We start from the raw sequence: 20930 nt of genomic DNA, 5'->3' as shown, positions 1-20930 counted from the left end.
CCAAAACGATCTTTATTTATCCATATAACCATAATAGTTGTGTATGTAATATAAACCATAAAGCATCAATAATATTATGAAGATTTGATGAAAAGAAGAAGTTCAAATATGTGGTGTGGAACACGTAATTAGAACTACTTAGATTACTGCATAAATAACGAATTTAATGAAAAATATTCCTGATAAAAATTGAATGGTTTCAAGGAGAACATAATTTGACGTGATTAGTTTTTGGTAATTAGCTAGTCTTCATCTCCAATTTCGATGATTTCTGAATATGTCATCAAGGACAATTTTTCAAAACAATAATTTTTTCCTTTAGATGCGTATAAACGCCGCTCGGTCCTAGATATTTCTACATATTCGTAAAAAAGAACTGTCCTTATTAGACATTGAATCCCGCACATACATGTGTATCTATGTGCTGATGTGTGACACAGTCGCAAATATAGCCGACACGATCACTACTTTGCCTGCCACTCGGTGATTTGTTTACACCCATCAACCATCGATCTGCTTATTTTTATACCATAGTTTGCGAATCTAAATAAATAGCTACGAAAACTTTATTCACAACTGCATACGCGAGGCTGTAAGAATATTATACTTCAAACTTACAAACAGTTAAGAAATGTAACCATAATGAAATATATGAATTCTAAATTTATGTAATAATTACGACCGACTGGTACACTTTTTAATTCAACAAAAAATAATTCACAACACGCAAGATAAACCTAACCCAATTTTAAATCCAACATATTGATGATATTTACTTTTAATTGAATTATAACGGACATTTCTTGCAACCTCACATATATAATTGTGCAGGGGACCTTTAAGTTCGCCCAACCGTCGTTAGTATGCAGAAGATAAGCTGCCGGCGACTGGTAACCAATACTAACATATGCGCTATTACAACACACAACTATAGCCAGAACCCACTATAACGGTACCGGCAGTTTTTTCACAAATATCTCGAAAACCAAGCGAGTCCACTCATTCTATGTATGTGAAAAAGTTGCCCAAAATATGAACTTCTACACATATCCAAAAATCATCTAAATCAGAAGGTAGGCAAAATAAAAATAATAAAAGCATATTTCATTTCTAATGACCTTCTGAACTATTCTGTGAAAAAAATTACCACTTACAACTTCCCCGATTGTGAGTGTTTTGGAAACTAATACGATTGAGCTAATGAGAGGAAGAGGGGGGAGTGGGGGAGAAGGAGAGAAAGAGAGAGAATCCCTCGAATCGGTCCGAAACTACAGAGCTATCCGAAAACTGGTCAAAATATCATGCATTTTGATTATCAACATGTAACTTTATCACCAGTTTGGCTTCCTCAATTATATATTTTATATGTAGTACTAGCTACAACTACTAGTACTTACTAATTACTAGTACAAGCTATTAACTTGGCTTCCGTACTAGACAACGCTGCTACCGACTGCTTCCTCAAGTATCGACTTATGGTGCCCCCACAGAATTTTATTACATATTCGGACGTACCTTTCTCCGTCACCGGATCCCCTGTATAATTTGCAGCACAGGAAGCCATAAATATATAAGTAATATATATTTTTTCTTTGTACCCTGCGAACACCTAAACGTTTTTTTAACATTCGTTGTCTCCATTCGGTGATTTCTCCGTACACCTACTATTAAATCTATGGCATAATTTATATCGTATCGTATTTTGTTGGCCAAACATAGAAGACTCTCTATTGCTTCCAGAAAATTGAAAAGTCCTATCTTATTGTCAGATATAATGATTCATTCACCTGCATCGGCGTAGTCGTTAGTTTTGCATTTTGCATTCCGTAAGTTTCAATACCTTCTTCGCGTAGTTCTTTTGTAAGTCTTATTTCTTTTCCCTGTTTTCTGGATCTCCATCCTCAGAAAGCTGGTTGGTTTTTCAATATTCATCTCAAACTCATGAGTCAATTTTTTCCATAATACTTTGATTTCTCTTAAATTTTCTTCCACTACAATTCTGTTATCTTTATAAATAGCCAGGATTAAAGTATGTCACAAAGTGTAGTAAACGAAAACATTAAAATTTATAACTTTGTAATAAGTTTATTTACAGGATAATAAGGAGCAAGGAGGTAATAATTACACACTTGATCGAATATTGAATGACAATTAAAACTCTTTATTGATTTCCATGGTGCTTTTATACATATGGTTTATCAGGCAACTGGTATGCCTGGGAATTAATCGATTGGAGTGGGGCAGTTACTATGCCAGTCATGAATATGGGAATCTTACAACTGAATTTAGAATCATGTGGTCTGAACTAATTTGTAAATCACGGTTGCTGCACTTAATAAGAAGATTATGTTCATTTGCCAAAGGTGACGAGTGTATCTCTTGGAATATCTTCTCGGGGGTTACTAGTACTTATATCTATTATTCTGTTGTACCAGTAGGAGTTGATTGATTTGTTAAATTTTTTGACTATTTTTGGGAGGATATGTAGACAATGATTACAGATCTGTAAAAGGTGATTAGAATGATTCTGATCCTCTGATATATGATCCTTACGAATATGTTTTTATTTTAGAAATTACATATTTATCTATAGAATTATATGTTTCATTAATAATCTTTAGGGTAGAAATTTCAATAACAACACGGATGTGTTTATTGATTTCTTCTAGGTATGAGTCAATTTCGAGAACCGACAATTTATGATTGTTTAGTATTAAATAGGGGAAATTTCATAAAAGATGTTCTCGATATAGTTATAAGCCACATTTACTAAAATAATAGTAAACTCTGATTTAGTGACGCAAAGTCAGACTTATACTCTCTTATGAACTTATAATTCTGAAAATACATTTTTTGGCAATTTCTCAGAGTACTGAACCTGAGACGAATCATCTTCGAATATTTTCTTGAAATAAGATTTAACAATTAACCTAACACATAGCAGATCCGCCTTAGACATTAGGGTAAAATAGAACGTTTAAACTTACATACATACATACATCATACATATCTATATATATATATATGTATATATACGTATATATGTATTTATAAGAAGTGTTCCAAGACGGGCCACTTGCGAGAAGCTCTTGCATGAAGTCATACCGATGGTCCTCTGGTGGACAAGTAGGAAGTAAAGTACAAAATGAAACACCGATCAATGAATGGCGACAGTGTGCATGCCTGATTAGACAAGAACTGAAGGAGCTTCTATGCAGCGTACTGTTTCCATTCTTATATCGCATTTACTTACTTCATAACATATGACTTGTGTACTTTATCTTTATATGTATCTTTATGAATAAAATCGTTGAAACCAACTTTATACAATTATACTAACAACGAGTTCACGCGGTAACGTAACAGATGAAACCATAACCATGGCTTATACAAAAATACCTAAAGTTAAAGAAGATGATGTGCTTGAATGTTTCCTTTATCCAAAAATTTGTTATACAAAACCTTCAATAACTATAACAGAGGAAATTCTATTACAAGAAATTACAAAGTTCAATGAAGTAATTGCACCGTATATTGAAGGTTATATTTGGCATAATGATAATTTAATTTTTCATCCTAGAACAAAAGAAGCATTATTATTGGAAAAGCTTATTGAAAATTCTACAACTGTAGGAGGTAAAACGTTTTAATAACTCATTTAAAATATATGATTATTATAATAAATGTTCATGATTATAATAAATGTATATCGTTCATTTTTCATTCTTGCAGAATGTAATATATTGCCTCACATTTATATACGCTTACGTTTTGATGAAGATATAAGTGATGAATGGTTTGTGGTCTTTCTGATATTTAAACTTACCCAGGCTTTTAATGGATTAATTGCTAAAGTTATAGATTCTGACGGTGAATTTCTTTTAATTGAAGCTGCAAATGTTTTGCCCCCATGGGCTAATCCTGAAACATGTGAAAACCATGTATTTGTATATAATGGTGAATTGCACATTATTCGCGAAAAACATAAAACATGGTTGGATTTGTTAAATAATCTTTGGGAGAAGCCATATTTTTACAGAGCTTCGGAGAAAGTACAAGATGTCTTAAAAAGACGAATTAATATTTATCCTAGTGAGATTGAAAAAAGACATCACAAGGCTCGAGTCTTTTTACCTGAGAAAGCAGTTTCAATACTTCGACAAGAACCAAGACTGATTGCATTAATTATTCGAACAATTTGCCACTCTGATCCACTTGAAAGAAAAGTAAAAGTTTAATATTATATAAACTTGTGTACAACTATAATTTGGTTTATTTCATAAATTTTTATGTATTGTAGGTTTGTCGTGCTATGAAATATTTTCCTCCTGAACAACGTATTATGGTTAATGTAAAAATGACTAAATGTTTGTATGCAATGGCAAATCATTGTCGATATACTGGAGACCCAAGGACAGGCTGGAATATACCCCCAATAACTTATTCAAAGTATAATGCACACATACTTGGAATTAAAATAGCATGTGGTTTAGAAATGTTAATTGCTCGTGCAAATGAAGAACTTAGAAGAAGAGAAAAAAGATCAGTTAATAATTCTGAGAAATTAAAAGCAAATGAAGATGTTTTAAATACATATTTAAGCCGTTTAGAAGTTAATGGCTATTTTAAAAATCTTTTAAAAGGTAGCGAAGAATATGAAAAACTCTTGAATGCAGCAAAAGATTATTACTTCAAATACTTTAATCTATATAATTCTATTACCGACATTAATAAAAGTGATGCTGAAAAGGTTTTAGAAGCATGGGAAAACATACAGTCCAATGATGTCGAATTACATGGTAATTTTTTGAAATTAATATTTCATTTATTACTCAGTATTTAATTATTACTTCATATTATACTTAATACATAGCACAAGATGAAGCTGCATTAAGTCCTGCAGATAGTGATAGTTGGTTAAATGTAGATCCAATACAGTTAGAAACATTTTTGAACGAAAAGTGGGGAAATACTAAAAGCAAGAAACATAAACAAGAATCATTAAGTCTTAAAGAAAAAGTACAGATGTTCTTAAATCAAAATAGTGATATTGATGGTGTACAATTTTTAGAGTATGTTACACTTGTTAAAATTTTAATAATATTACAAAGTGTGTATGTGTAATCTATATATTTCTTTGTTTTCAGAGATCTTTCAACAGAAGTTGATGGAATGTATGATCCAGAGGACAATGGAAAAGTTGAATTCGATGCAGACATATTTGATAGTACATTACGAGGAATATTAGATTTAGCTGTTCCAGGAAATGAAGGAGAATTTGAAGGAAGTTCAGAGGGATCCTTGGGTGAAGATGATGAAGATAAAAGAAATGAAATGGACAAATATATGCGATTGTTAAATTCAGAAATACAGTCTCAAATAGAAAAAGATGAAGACTCTGAGACAAATAAAAGTTCTGATGTTATAGAAGATAATTTGTTAAAAAGTATTACAGAAGAAGCAGGTGGTTCAGGTCCAACTGGAAATATAATAGGTAGACCTGCTCGACAACTTCTGCACTTACAATTACAATCACCCACTACAGTACCTCCTGATTTACAAAGTTAATAATTTTATCTAAATATTAATATTTAGTTAAACATGTTAATGATTGTTAATAGATTGAAATTCCTGCTAGCCATTTTATGCAAAATATGTATTTATTATTTTGAAAGCAGATGAAATTTAAGATCAATAGCACGTTTATCGTTGACAACAAGAAAGTAACTTTATACATAGATGTAGTATTACAAACTCACAATTTTTTAAATATTTTTTCAACTGTTATAAAATATGTATATTTTATACATGACTTTTCGTTTTTTTTCAGTCTTTATTATACAAAAGTATGTTTAATTACAATATTAAATGAAATACATGAATGTATATATCTATGTGTGTCATGTATGTACATATTAAAATATCATTATACTTTACTCTAAAATATTCCAAAGTCTGCCAGACTATAACAAAGGTCATTAATTATTTAAATGATGGATTTAACCACTTTGGAATTTTACTTCCTTTTTCAGTTACGGATTCATTATTTGTTGGTGTGTTAAATGTCGATCTAGTATTTGTATCATTATTTATATTCTCATTTTTATTTAGCATTGATTTCCTAAAACAATAATATAGTATATTAAACAGTATTTATACATGTAGAATTATGACAAGGAGTCAGTACTTATAAACGTCACTTACCTAACATTAGCTACTTGCAGTTCAACTTTCTTAGGATCTGTAAACTTTTCCTTTACATCCAATTTAAGAGCTGATGACCCAGAATAATAAACGATAGCACAAGGAACTAAATTTTCATTAACTAAGCGAGAATTAGGGTTCAAACTACGTTTCGGTGGCGTAGTAACTATTCAATAAGAAAAATATGTATTACTATCTATAATAAACATATACTTTCGGGATGTATAATATGTTACATAATGTAAATCTATAATAAGATTATTGTACTTATAATAAGATGAATTTAAAAATTACTGTGAACTAAGTTCTTCTGAATTCATAAACAAAATTTTTTTGTAAAATATTACGTTAAGTCTAGGGCTTTTCTAAAAATTTTTTCCTTTTTAATTTTTATAAAACAAAAGATGTATAAAAATATGTAATGAAAAGATAAATTTATATGCTTTTGAAATTGCTTTTACTTACAAATTATGAAGTCACTATTTGCATCAATCAAATAGCATTTTATAAAATCTTTGATTGCTTGAACAGTTTCCATTGGTTGAAATAAACCCTGCAGAACAAATTGATCTGGAAATTGTATACGGATAATTGTATAATGATATTTATTTAATTGATTTAATATTCGCTTTTCTTGATTGGATTGTCGTTGAATATTTGTTAGGAGAGGTGCTTCTTCTAATTCTTTTCTATAACGTTTAGCATCTCTTAATAATATTTTTGCATCATCAACTGTTAGATCATAAAAATCATCTGGTAATTCATCTCTAAATTTTCGTTGAATTGTAGTTTGATCGAATACCAAAGCATTTCTTTCACCTAACTGCAATAAGAAAAGAGAGAGAGAGAGAGGTTGTATGTTTTACACAAGTACTTAAATTTTAGTATACATAAATCTTACGAATTCTATATTATTTAAATCATCTGTTTCATGTTTGTTGCATGGCTGCAATAAAATTTGGTTTCCAGTATAGTTATCTGTACTAGTGGATGGTATTATATTATTTTCATATTCTCTTTTCATTATTTTTCTCTCTTCGTTCTGAGAACATGTTTTTAATTCTCCTAGTTTCTGTGTTTGCTTTCCTGTAGAAGTCATACATTCTGATGTTTCATTAGTATCTGCAATTAATGAATATTCATTTCCAGAATCTCTTTTATGTATATTGAAGTTTTCAGCAATCTTAACTGTTTTTGATGTTGTCAAAGAAATATTACCTATGCTTTGAGGTCGTTTTTGTATTAATCGTAATACAGCTTTACCATTGACGAGTCCTAATGACTTCAGAGTAGTATTTTTTAAAGCTTCTACTCCAGAAATCTGTAAAAATCATAGCATAATATAAAACGGATTTTATACATCTTAAATTTTATCTCAATTTCATAATTGCATAGAACTTCTTAATAGACTCTGATATTCTACAATATTTTCTGTAATATTATTACACATTTAATATTATAGAGCATAAACAATAAAGTAAAATGCTATGGATTACATATTAAAAAATTTATATAAATGTACAATTTATTTAATTTTGTTTTCCATGATGTATACAAATAATGAATAAATCCACACAGGTTTTGATAAAATATATATTTAGTAGTAGATTAGATTTTTTATTAAGTAATAGAAAAAATGCTAATTTTATGTAGAACTCCCATTTTAAGCAACGAATTCAATAAATTCTAAATCTAAATCTGAGTCCTTACAGAACAACAAACTATTTCAGAAAAGTTGATATATGTACATGAATTGCTTATTTAAATAATTGTAAATACAATAACAAAGTTCACTAACATTAAAATCAATGTGCTTCTTAATATGTAAAGATCATTGTAACATAAAAATAAATTTAGATAAATAATATATTTATATATATGTAGAAACATTTCTAATTACTGTTTAACATAAAATTTATTATTAAAATAATAATATTAACAATAAAATAATATACTCATACCTCACGATGCATGTAAATTAAAATAATTTTTTCCAAATCTTCATTAAAATTTACATGCTTTAAAATTTCAGCTAATGTTACATTAGATGTAAATTCGCTCATTAATCTTTCCCCATTTTCTAACTGTATACCTATTGTGACATTGGAAACGGAACGTATTTTTGTACAAGGTACCATTTCTAATTGTGCATTATTTGCTAATCCGGTAAATCGTAATATAGCATTAGGGTCTAATACATGATTAAAATGTCTGTAAAAATGAAATACATTCAATTAGAGTATATATTTTTATAACATACAATGACTTCTTTTTATGATAATACCTACTTAAGGTCATAAGAATCTACATTGTATCCATGCTTTTGACACACCTCTTCCAGAATCTATGAGAAAGATATTTTACTTAACATTAACATAACAAAATATTTATCAAAATAATTTTTTAATATTTTTACTGCTTACTTGTAGTATTGTTGTATTTGGAGTTACTCCAACATTTTGTCGACGACCATTTGGCACAAGTACTATGACGTTTTTATTTGTAGCCATAATTGTTAATTGTTTGTGTTAACCGCTTTAATCATACATTTAGAATAAAAATTTAAAGTACAACATAAGGCATCAAAGCAGATCACATTACATGTAACAAACAACAGAATAAGACAGAAGAATTCAAATACTCTTTATATCTATACCTAAATATTTAATGTCAAAAAGAATGTTGAATGCTATAGATGTTCCTTAACGTTTTATATTTAAATACTAAAAATGGCAAGTTAAATGGTGTACAATACACTTGCATATCTTTTTATAAAAAAAGCCAAGCATCGAATATTTTGCTAAGTAAAAATATTTTTTATAGAAACTTGCATAAATTATATAACATCTTATAGTTAGTTATTCATTTCTCTTTTAAAAATCTATGTATACAATTTTGCACAGTCTAACCCACGATCACGATGTATAACCGTGATAAAGCCGAGCATAAACCTTTACTTTTGGCGAAGGAAGGGGGGGGGGGGGGGATCACCTCCAGGAAGCGGGGAAGATGGTCATGTGGTAATTTGGGGTCGTATTAGTTATTGGTTCGAACATAAATGCGTAAAATTTTGAGAAATTCAAAATTCATATCTCACTTTAATTTGTTTGCAATTATAAATGGTTTATGAAATCTATGGGTATGAAAAATTTTATCGTAAAATGTTATTTTTCATTTCATTTTCATTCAATTCATTTTTTAGTAAATTGTGCAATTGTTAATATCTTCTGCATAGTAAGAGTAGAATGCATTATCAATAATTTTCATAACAAAATTTCTTCAAACGTTAAATAAAACTAGTTTATTGAATATAGTTCACATTCTTGCTGAATTATCGATACTTCCTTTGGCAATACGACAATCTTATTTTAATATATCTATGATATTGATAGAAATGATTATCGAGAGGATTTTGTTACAATACGTGATTTTTTAAATTTTTAAATAAATTGTGTCCAATAGAAGTATTCAGAACCTAAACAGTTAAGTAAGTAACGGAATTTTTGGCAGAACTTCGGTTTAGTGGACATAAAATTATTGCCGTTCTCTATTGGAATTTAATGATTTTCAATGCGTTAGATCTAAAAATGCAAGTTTTGGTTTTAGGAATCCAGCAGTTTAAATCTTATGCGTACGTAGTGATTTATGTTCTGTTTATGTTTATGTTCTCTCTTGTTGTCAAGAGATGGCGTTTGCAGGGGCTAGGTGACTCGATATTACCGGAGAAGAAATGAGTGTTCACGCCCATAGTTTTCAGTTTAACTAATAAAATGCTGAGTTTAACTAACATTGGCATATATAAGAACTTATAAAATTAAGGATCTGCCCTGTTTGGTGGGAGTTTAGCATATACGAGAGCCTACGTATTTAAGCTTAAAGTTAGGGATCTGCCCTATTTGGTTGCACATAGATAAGAACGTATTGAGTTCTACGCTACAAGAATCTATTTAATTGTACGGTTCTACGGAAAAGTTCATATCTACTTTTCTATTCGATATAGACAAGTGTGAGAATGACAAAATCGCACAATAATGAAATTAATTATAAGTTATCTAAGATAGAGAAATTAATTGCTTAATATATTTTTTTTAGAGAGAAAAAGGGAAGATTCCCTTTCAAACGATTATGGGTTAGTAGAATGATGCAATAATTTTAATATTTTTTCATTTAGATCTAAAACTAATTCTTGGTAATTGGCATGTCAATTGTACTGACATGAATATTTTCTCACTGTCGCATGAAATTCATATTGTTTTTCCTCAGTACGCTGGTTTATGAGGTCATTTATTGTTGTAAAATATTATAAATACTTTTGTGATATTTCCTGATAGTAATCATATGAACAGAGAAGAATAAAAAAGACATAGAAATTTTTAATTTAGAAATCCATTAGGTTTTAAAGCTTGGTATTTTTGGCCTACTGCATAGCTTACTTTAACGTGATAGCCATTTAAATGGTAAATTTTATTATTTATTTACACACATACTGTATTGAACATAACGGAATCTCGCTTTATTATCGATATATGATTGGATTTGTCAAATAACATTTTGAATAAAGATTATATACGTTGTTCAACCAATATTAGTTATACTTTTCTATCTTTATAAGACGATATCCAGTTACTTTCCTAGTATTAACAAAGATGAACAACGTATAAAACAAAAAGAATAATGCGGAATAAGTCGACGAATTTAATAAAAAATACCAAACTTTAACAATGCACAATTTTTAAATCAATGCTATGGATTCCTGGATTTCAAACCGTAATTCCCAGACGCAAAATCGTTACATCTTGCTTCCATTTATCAAATTCAGGAAACATTATATAATTGTTTGAAAAGATTCTTTGCATAATTGCACACTCGTGCAGTCGTCACTATTACGAAGGGATTAGGTTCCCCTAACGCATGGGTGATCGCCTGGGACTCCGTGTGGCGTTGACGAAGCGTGTTGGGCCCGCCGCGCCCCCCGTGGGTTTCGAGCTTGGGCGCTTGGCGGCTCAGCGCCTCGGGGCCGTCAAGCAGTCCAGTAGGGGAACCGGGCTGCCTGGCACGGCGGCTCCGGCGACGAGGCGCGGTGTGACAATGGTCACACACCGCTCCATCAGCGGTGATATTAGGCGCGCGGGGGAGGCCCCGTTGCGACGCTCACAGCGGTTCCCGGGCCTCTCTCGATCGCAGCCGGGACGGTTATCATGGAGGTTTTAGTCTGTTGGAGTCCGACACTACTACGCCGCTTTCCCCAGAAGCCGCCTGGCGTCCGTGCGGATTTCCTCCACGTAAAATATAAAAAAAAAATTTCTGCTGACGCACTGAGAAGCTCAACGGACCGCCGCGATTGAGTGCTGTAACATAATTCAGTGTCAGATATCGTTGAGACAATGTATCTAGGTACTAATTTAAAAGTGAAACTTTTTATTTTTGACTTTTTAAAATTATATTTTTACTTACATATTTGTGAGACCTGTAAGTGGGTTCCGCATATAAGAGGTCATACCAAACAGCTCCCTTGTTTTCTCGGAATTTATTTAACTGCAAAAGTTTAGTTCAATTATATGATAAATTCCCTCATTTTGAATTAATAACAGGTCTTTGCAATCAGCATTCTGTGGAACATAATCATTTCAAAGTTCGTGGGAGGGAGGGCGAGGGAAGTTCCATCCTATGTATTTAGGTGAAATTGTAGAAGCGTACACTTGTGAGAAAGTATCCTGACTGGTTTAATCAAGAAAATCCATGCTACGAACTTGCCATAACATAATAATTGTATTAAGATCGAAAACAAGTTTGCAATTGCTACAAAAAGTAAAAAATTACAAGTTATTAAAAACTTATAAATGTTTGGAAAAAGATGTTAATAGTAGTGTTTTTTATATTTTATGTAACTGTTTTTCAATTGAAAGTTATTATATTTTTAATTTCTTTTCTATTACGAGATCATAACCTTTAAACAAAATTGCAGAAATATTTCCGATATTGTTGCTATTATTTGTCACTAAGTGATACATATAATACTTCAGTTATTCGTCTCGATAGTCACAGCACATCATATTTCACAGCTTGATGAGTTATATAAATAAAGTAAGATTACAGTAATTATTATTTAAGATTACGTATTGTATTTTCGCAAAGATATATTCAAATGAAATTTTTGTTCAGTCATCGGATATTTTCTACTTCCTCGTTCGTATTGAGTCATGTTTCTCATGCGTCTTATAATTGTCAATTAAGACATTTTTTTATTATATCTCTTGTGCTATTTAAAAACAAGTACTATTTTTTCTAGATGGGGATAATATTGATTGCCTTTTCATTGATGCCTTTTGTTAGCTAATATATTTATTAAGGTTCATAAGCGTTAAGGAATTGAAACAAAATCCGACTTGTGCTCGAATCGCACGGATTGTGGTCTCGAGTGCGTAACAACGTAGCCGCTGTTGATCATTGCGATTGTTAGGCGATCCTTCCTTCGATCTTCTTTTGTTTTTTCTCTTTCTTTTCCTTCTTCTCTTTCGAGTCGTCGAGCAAGCAACACGCGCTTATCGTCTTTGTCCCTCGCTAATTATAATCGTTTTACCGCTACACCACCTCCCAGATTCAACTATTATAGCTTCCGTGCTTATCGCGATTATTATTATGTCCGGAGCGTTTGATAGAGTGTCAAAAATTGTTAATAAAGAAACTTTCCTTGTCTTTTTCTCGTCAGGATAGTTCCAGCTATCCAACTTAATTGTCTCGTCTGTAACAATAAGTAATAATTGTTGAAATTATAATGAACACAAATTCATTTCAATTAGGAAAATTGAATGTTAAATTTATGTTTCACCTCGTTTCTACCTCTACAATAAATACATTTGGCCAAATAATCAATAAAAAATACACATTAAATATAACGCGTCATTAAAATTTTTATTATTATTTTTCAGATTATCGTATACATATGTTAGTGGCAATTTTCGAGAAGATATAATGACAGGTAGCCGCCGCAATTTAGCTTCACCATAAATTATGACTGAACTGAGAGCTCTGTATGAACCTCAGCAGGCTGCTAGAGTGAATATTTGGTAAGTTAATAGCCGACGGCTCAAAGTCGCCGAGTTATGAGATATCGATCATGTGACTGTTTAGAGGATGCATGAGATAGCTTACCCATGACAAACGACCCGACTTTGCATTGCTAAAGGATAGAGACATTATTCGAAAATAGGCTAGCCACGGAACAGGAAAGGCAGTGATGTCCTTTGATAAGCGAACTGTGAAAGACTGCACGACACTTACCCTAGTACCTTGGCGAATTATAGATCTCGTGTATTCTAAAAATATGACTATCTTTATAACATCAAACACGGGATTAGTGAGCCTAACGTGCAAACTTGCGATACTCGTGACAGTACACTAATGCTTCAGATTGTGTGCTGTGATTTAATTCATTCCGTGGATTCATTTATCGTGTACTTGTGTTAAACAAATCGAAATGGAAAATTACGTATCCAAGTCGAGGATCTCGTGTGTCGTATCCTGGATTGCATTGGGAATGGCGCAGCAGCAGAGTACTCGAGGGCTGTATTAACCATCGCGGCTTTGTCACCTGTGGTTGCGTTGCCAGAATTCAACGAGGAGGATATTGGCGATATCTCGAATACGTGATGCGATTCGATCCAGAAATTAACGGGAAGCATACCGCATCAATGCTTGGAATGCGCACGTACCCATGTGCTTTCAGGCTCCGTAAAAAGTGATATCGCGGGTGGCAAGACCGTCTTTGTACTTGGGAGAAATTTCGGGAGGACCTTTGCACGATAAAAGAAAACAGTCGGAAAAGAAGTTGCACCATCGAATGATGCATGCACTACAGTGTACTAATGATATTGCGAGGAGCTACGTTAATTGTATCCGTATGAAACCCGAATATTTGAAGCAGACCAAAGTCACCTTTACAGAAGCGAAAATAACAGAATTAGTGATAATTAAAAATATTAAGCGCGAGGTATAAGTTGACGGCAGAGCTCTTAATCAGAATCGTCGAATTGAAGAAAGTTAGTATGCAGAACGAAGACAATCGCCAGACGGAAAAGGCACGACTGCAACAAGAATGGAAGCAATGTTACATATGCGATGACGGCGCATACAATGAGCCATGCTCGAAAAGGCAACGCGATGATCGAGGTCGCAATCCACAGAAACCTAGCCCTCAAAGGTAACATTCGGCGCCTGCAACGAAAGGTGTTCCTACTTGCACTTATAGCTCTAAAATTGTTTGACGATATTTGGCCGGTTGGCGAAAACAGATGTTATCATATACATCTGTATGAGTGCGTTTGTATGTTCAAGCCTAAACCGTGCAAAACTGAGGTAGTGCAAAAACTGCTTAGGCACGAGTTCGCCGACCGACAGTAAGTAACAAAAACGCGAAAGCCCGCTGAAAATAGAATAAACAGATAAGTCGACGACATAAAAGGAATTTATGTCGATTCTTCCCCGATACTAGTTAGATTCTCCGAACAGAGATCGTATTTGTAACGTCTATGAATTCTTGTGCATGACCTACGGTCTTACTAACATACTGGCTGTATTTCAACGAGCGATCAACACCGCCTTAGGAAATCTAAAAAGTAAGATAGCTTTAGTATATTTAGACGATATGCTAATCCCGCCAGAAACAATAGAGAAAAAATACGAGTATTTAAAGCAGGTTTTGCATGCACTCGATATAGTGGGGTTCTTACCAAATGTTAAAAAATATGTTTTTTTTTAAAAACTAAATCGAATATTTGGGAAGGGGGATATCGACTGAGAGTATTAGACCTGGAACAGGGAAGGCGCCGTCCTCTGCAACGTGAAACAGATACGACAATTCATGGGCTTTGCAAGCTATTTTTGCAAGTTTATATCTAAATTCGCTATAAGCAGTAACTCCGTCTACTCAAATATTCCATGTCGCGATTGTCGATATGCTGTTATGGATTTTAATGAGTAGGCAGCTATAATGTTTAAATCTATGATTTTTCTTATAAAACGTTGTGCAGAATGGTTTACGTCTTTAAATGTCATAATCTTCTTCTTTAGATATCTAAGTCAAGCTGCTGCCATGTATCGTTCGATTTGACGATCCCTATGCACCCCGCACCTTAGGCTGACCTACTTTCGCTCATGTAAGGCGTGCAGGAATATTTTGGTTGATTTTTAATTGTCAATAACTACTAAAAAACACAGCCGAAAACGCAAATTTTGTATTCCTTATTGTTACCCCATTTCGGCTTCAAGAATAACCCCTTAAGTTTGTGTATACCTGTAGCCGAACACCTTGTATATAATCGACGGTTGGGCTTAGCTTTGAGATATTCACAAAAGACTACCAATGCCACTATAGTGTACTTCTTCCCATAGTTGTGCGTCTGTGGCAACGTATGCGTCAATATTGGCTGCCTGCTCCCGGCCGCTTATCTTCCGTTTATAGATGAGGGTTGTGCGAACTGAAGGCTGCGTGCGCAAGTGCATATGCGAGGCTGTAAGAAATGTCTGTTATAATATATAACGAGATTTAAAGGATTAGAAGAGGATATAATCCAATGCATTGGGTTAGATTTTTCAATCCGGTTGCCGCGAGGCGGCTGGTTACGCTTGCATAAAATAATAGAAAATTAATTATAACTATAGGAGGCGAGTAAATAATTGACATTATTTTACCAAAAGAATAATAATTCTTATCAGTTTATGTAAGCGTTGCCGACCGCCTGGCGGTGGCATGATTGAAAATATTAATTTGAACAATATAAACTTAATACATGATGATATTCATTTTTTATTGAGTTATAACAGAGATCTCTTATAGCCGCGCATATGCACGTTGTGTACGAACCTTCATTTCGGATATTCAAGCTCGTCCCATCTTCGTTTGTATATATAAACGAATAATTTCGAACAAGTGATTTTATGTGGTCACTCGATTCTACATAGAATCCTTCGTACTAATAGTTCTTTGCAAATATCTCGGAAACTAAGGTTTATTATCGGTTATATGAAAAAATTATTCAAAATGTTACTTTCTATAACATATTTTAAAATCATCGAAATCGGAAAGAACGTAACATTTCTATAAGTTTACCATATAAATTTATATGTTTCGTAAACTTCATTAATTGTAAGGATGAATATACAGTTTTTGAAAAGAATATTTAGATTGTAATTTTAATAAACAATCATAATTGTACTCTTTTGACTTTAGATTTACACAGGCGAAAAGGAGCAATATGCATAACTTCTGTTATTAGTTTCAAACAAAATTTGCAATTAATGCAATTCGAAAAGACACTATTTCTAATGAAAATATATAATAAACTTTGTAATGTTTATTATGTGATTTTAATTTAATCAATTCTTGAATTTTATAGTTACACTGTGTATATTTCGTAAAGGAAAAGAGGTCCTGTTAGGGATACACACGAAGGAGAGAGAGATTGTAAGAAGAATACCATAGGTCAATCCTACATTCTAAACGTGACGTTTTCACTTTCACATTACCAGTATTGTTGTGAACCAGAGGTACCAGCAATAGTAGCATTATATCAGTGAGTTTATAATTTTCGTAAAAAAGTATTTTTAATTTCATTTTGAAATTATGACAATGATCCAGTTTAACTGGATTTGGAAAATTATTATCCAGTATATGATGCTTATTCTGCACACTCAGCCTGAGATAGTTGTAAGTAATTAAATGTTAGGTTGTGTAACATAAGTTTTGTTAGATCTATAAAAGTTGAAGTTATTCTTTTTTACATACGTAAATACTTTATTTGGTGTTGTTTAAAAAATATTAATGAAACCGTAACTTTTTGTATTCAAATAAAGATATGTATTTAAATTGTTAAAATTAAATGAAATTAAACTAAGCTTGTGTATTCAAAAAAGATTTTTTGAGATTCGTAAGAAACGACAAATATTTCGATGAATGAAATTGTTGAAATACATACACTAATTAATATGTTTCAAATGCATTAATGAAAATTATTTTAGTCTGACACAGTTGAATTGATTATGAACAATATTTTACAGTATTTAAATATTTGATACAATATTTAAACCAAAATGTTGATTCAAAATAATTGGTATAAATAGATTAATTAGTAATCTAATCTAATCTAATAATAATAAGTAAGTGTACAATAGAAAGACAATAAGGAAATATAACAATAATAAAATAAGATAAACCTCTTGATAAATAAAAGGATAGATAAAAGGATAGATATAATGATAATTTTTTCCCAAGATTCATGGTATTATGACGTATTAAAGATAAAGATATTAACAAGCATTAATATTAAGTCATTGAAAAATTGAATCTTATTTTAAACATATGTAGGTAAATCAATATAACTCGATATTTGAAATAAGATAAATAAAGATTAAGTGATTATAAGAATTATCACTTGATTTTATACATACGTAAATATGTATATGTATATGTATGTATCAAATGTATGCCCGTGCGCGCACATACACATACACATACACACCTGGTCTATTATTTGTACATGTTATATATTGCTTTTAAAAATAAAATAGGTTATTAAGTTTTCATATACATACATATATGTATGTACTATGCTTATTGTTAATCACTACACTAAGGAGATGAATTATATTTATAACATTAATTTGAAATAAAAATACCAATTACAGTAAATGGATACAAAACAATTTTCATTATCTTTAAAATAAGAATCTATTGAAATTCAATATAGGTACTTATAAAATCGTAAAAAATAAAATATTAAGATTTTTAATATGATTGTTTATATATACATAATTTATTTGCAAAGTTTGGTTCATTATTAAGAAATAAATAAATTTTATAAAAAAATAAAACATATGATGAAAAAGAATAGTAGTTTTAAGCATTATAGTAATATTTGTTAAGTATTTCAGTAACAGATATTAATTAAAATTTGATGAAAAATCTGATTTTTATGTTTTTCAGAATACGGAGAGGTCTATGAAAACAATATTTTCATGTTTAAACCGAACTGCTGGTTTTTACGCAGATATTAATGCTGGTTGTAAGATATATCACACTTGTGATGAATATGGAAATAAATTCACTTATCATTGTCCTGAGGAAACTGCTTTTCGACAAGATGCTCTGATATGTGATCATGCTCATCTTGTGCAATGCCAAGGAAGTATTATTTCTAGTACAAAAGAATATATTAAAGAAGGAAAGGACAATAGTTCTGATACAAAACACTCAATACATAGCGATCAATCCCTTTTTCATTCTTTTTACACAACACAACCAACAAACACAAGTAATAAAGAAAGACACGGATTTGTATTTAATTCAAGACAAATTTTTAAGAATTTTAATGAGGCAGAAACAACTGGAAGGGATATAATAAGCTCATTTTATCCATTAAGTTATATTAATTATACTACAAATATTCCTATTGATCATTCTATAAATACACAATCTATGCGTATAATTAGTCAATATAATGAAAATGGATTAAGACAAAATGAAAATTTTTCTACTCCCAGTCAAAGCTTCCATGAGAAGGATAAACTTAATGAAAAACTAATAAGAATGAATCAAAAAGGTTATTTATATCAAAAAGTAAGTGATGCTTTATACAATTTTCTAAAATTACCTTCAAATACATTTTCTGGAAGTAATCAAACTCAGGAGAATAATGTAAAAAACTATCAAACGACAAAGAATCCTATTGACTTTTTAAAATTATCATCTATAAATTATAGGAATTATCCATATTTAGAAACTTTGAAATCTATACAAAAGAATACAAAAATGATTTCTACTACAGTTCATAGTACAACAGCAAGTATGACACTATCTACTACAGAAATACCTGTGTATGCTTTAACATTGTCTTTAAAACCTTTAATACCAAGCGAACTAGAATATGATCCATATTATCCAAAATTCTCAACAACAACACAACCTTATTATACTTCTACGCAAAACCTAAAAGAATGGTCTACTCAAACAGTGCGGTCAACTACTCATCTTGAACTTCCAGCAGTTTTACCAGACTTAAATTCTTTGGATGACATTGTTGATCGCAGAAAGTTACTTTATATTCCTCGAATTAAATTAAATTAATGTAATTATTATTTTGACAAATCTCTGTAACTAGATATATGAATTTTGCAAAATTATTTATTTTGTTTAATTTCAAAATAAGTTAAAATAAGTTAATTATATAAAAATGTTAATAAAATCAAATAAAATAAATTATTTATATACCAAAAGTTGGTTTGTATTTGTTTATAAATATTTTCTTATAAGAACAATGCAATAAATGAAATAAGATAAGTATTTAATCAAATATTAAATTCTATATTATGTAGATTACTTGTCTAATTGTAAAACATTAAATTAAGGATGTTTTAAAAACATGCAACAAAATTATAAATGTATCAAAAAGATACATCCAATATTATAATATGTATGTTAGAATGTCATAAATTTTCCAATGTTATAAATGAATAAGATATCTAAAATGTCTTCATTAGATTTACAGGTACTGCTTAGTTGTTATTATTATAACTATATTTATTATAACTTACTTTTAACTATTAACTAACTTATAATTTTCGAGAAGCTGTACTAGTACAATATTTCTATTACAATTTACTTTTACATCATACAAGAAAGTACATTTTGCAAAATCACATGTCTGCAGATTGGTAACAGAGTTGACAGAATTTGACAATAAAATCATAGTCATCTGCCATCGCGTTTAGCGGGTGTTTTGCAGACAGAATTTATTTGATAGTTCGAGTTCGAGTTTACTTTTTCTCTTGGATTACGAACTTATGTTCAAAAAATGGTGTTTTCAGAGATTATCTGTTTATATTTTGTCCAATGTAAAACATTCGCTGCATTAGCCATTTCCTGTTCACGAACTTTCTTTGCTGAAACTGTAGAAAGGCTGACTATTTTGCAACTTCGATAATTTTTGAATATATTATAGAAATTAATATTTTGGATAACTTCTTCCTATACACGAGGGTGAGCTCGCTTACTTTTCAAGATATTTGCTAAGAACTATCATTACCATTGCAGCAAATTCTGCTTGTAGTTGCATGACTGTAGTAACATATGCGTCAGTATTGATTGCCGGCCGCTTATCTTCTGTTTATAAACAAGATCGAGCGAGCTTAAAGACCTCGTGCGCAATGTGCATATGCGAGGATGCAAGAAATATCTATTATAACTTATAATTCAAGTAAGAGTGAATATCATCAATGTATTGGGTTAGATATCTCAATTCGGCTGTCGCATGGCAGCTAGCAACGTTTGCATGAAACAGTAAAAAATTAATCGTAAAAATAGTAGGAGAATAAATAATTGATAATATTTTGTGGAAAGGATAATATTATTTTAAGCAAATGTTTCCGGTCACCTTGCGGCGGTCGGATTCAAAAAACTAACTAAAACGTAAACCTAATACATTGACAATAGTCATTTTTAGGTGAATTATAAGATATCTCTGGCAGCTTCGCATATACACATCGTCCATGAGAGCTCTAAACTCGCACAATCACATTTATAAACAGAAGATAAGCGGTCGACAGCTCGCTACCACTAATGAAGCATACGTACGTCGCCACAAACGCCATCTAGAGACAGAATTCACTGTAATGGTACCAGCAGCTTTTCGCGAACTTGTAAACTAAGCGAGACTAGTCCTTATTTGTATAGA

General features: G+C 31.2%; 3 protein-coding genes across 11 annotated transcripts; 2 read left to right on the top strand and 1 right to left on the bottom strand.

Annotated features, from left to right (window-relative positions):
• Positions 1 to 3114: 3114 nt before the first annotated feature.
• LOC126869323 (protein ecdysoneless) lies at positions 3115 to 5894 on the top strand. Its single transcript, XM_050625708.1, has 5 exons — positions 3115 to 3636; positions 3733 to 4226; positions 4301 to 4799; positions 4874 to 5072; positions 5148 to 5894. The coding sequence occupies exons 1-5, from the start codon at positions 3381 to 3383 to the stop codon at positions 5566 to 5568; spliced, it is 1869 nt and encodes a 622-aa protein (XP_050481665.1). The 5' UTR covers positions 3115 to 3380; the 3' UTR covers positions 5569 to 5894.
• On the bottom strand, positions 5814 to 9153 carry LOC126869326 (tether containing UBX domain for GLUT4). Of its 2 annotated transcripts, none has more exons than XM_050625714.1 (8): positions 8861 to 9153; positions 8628 to 8739; positions 8493 to 8548; positions 8166 to 8415; positions 7106 to 7525; positions 6670 to 7027; positions 6205 to 6370; positions 5814 to 6121 (listed from the first exon to the last, which is right to left on the bottom strand). In XM_050625714.1, exons 2-8 carry the CDS (start codon positions 8712 to 8714, stop codon positions 5983 to 5985), a joined length of 1476 nt encoding a protein of 491 aa, XP_050481671.1. In that variant the 5' UTR covers positions 8715 to 8739; positions 8861 to 9153; the 3' UTR covers positions 5814 to 5982. The 2 variants fall into 2 exon arrangements, with proteins under 2 accessions (XP_050481671.1, XP_050481672.1); XM_050625715.1 differs by having other exon boundaries at positions 7106 to 7326; positions 7423 to 7525; positions 8628 to 9149.
• Positions 9154 to 9316: 163 nt separating this feature from the next.
• Positions 9317 to 19473, top strand: LOC126869328 (uncharacterized). 8 transcript variants are annotated; one of them, XM_050625719.1, is made up of 5 exons: positions 9317 to 11598; positions 13134 to 14600; positions 15274 to 15359; positions 16599 to 16909; positions 18185 to 19473. In XM_050625719.1, exons 4-5 carry the CDS (start codon positions 16826 to 16828, stop codon positions 19322 to 19324), a joined length of 1224 nt encoding a protein of 407 aa, XP_050481676.1. In that variant the 5' UTR covers positions 9317 to 11598; positions 13134 to 14600; positions 15274 to 15359; positions 16599 to 16825; the 3' UTR covers positions 19325 to 19473. The 8 variants fall into 8 exon arrangements, with proteins under 8 accessions (XP_050481676.1, XP_050481675.1, XP_050481674.1 ...); XM_050625718.1 differs by having other exon boundaries at positions 13134 to 14819; XM_050625717.1 differs by having other exon boundaries at positions 13134 to 15180.
• Positions 19474 to 20930: the final 1457 nt, after the last annotated feature.

The sequence above is a fragment of the Bombus huntii genome, chromosome 9, assembly GCF_024542735.1.
Source record: "Bombus huntii isolate Logan2020A chromosome 9, iyBomHunt1.1, whole genome shotgun sequence".
Lineage (NCBI taxonomy): Eukaryota > Metazoa > Arthropoda > Insecta > Hymenoptera > Apidae > Bombus > Bombus huntii.
This window is presented reverse-complemented; position numbering and strand designations above follow the sequence as displayed.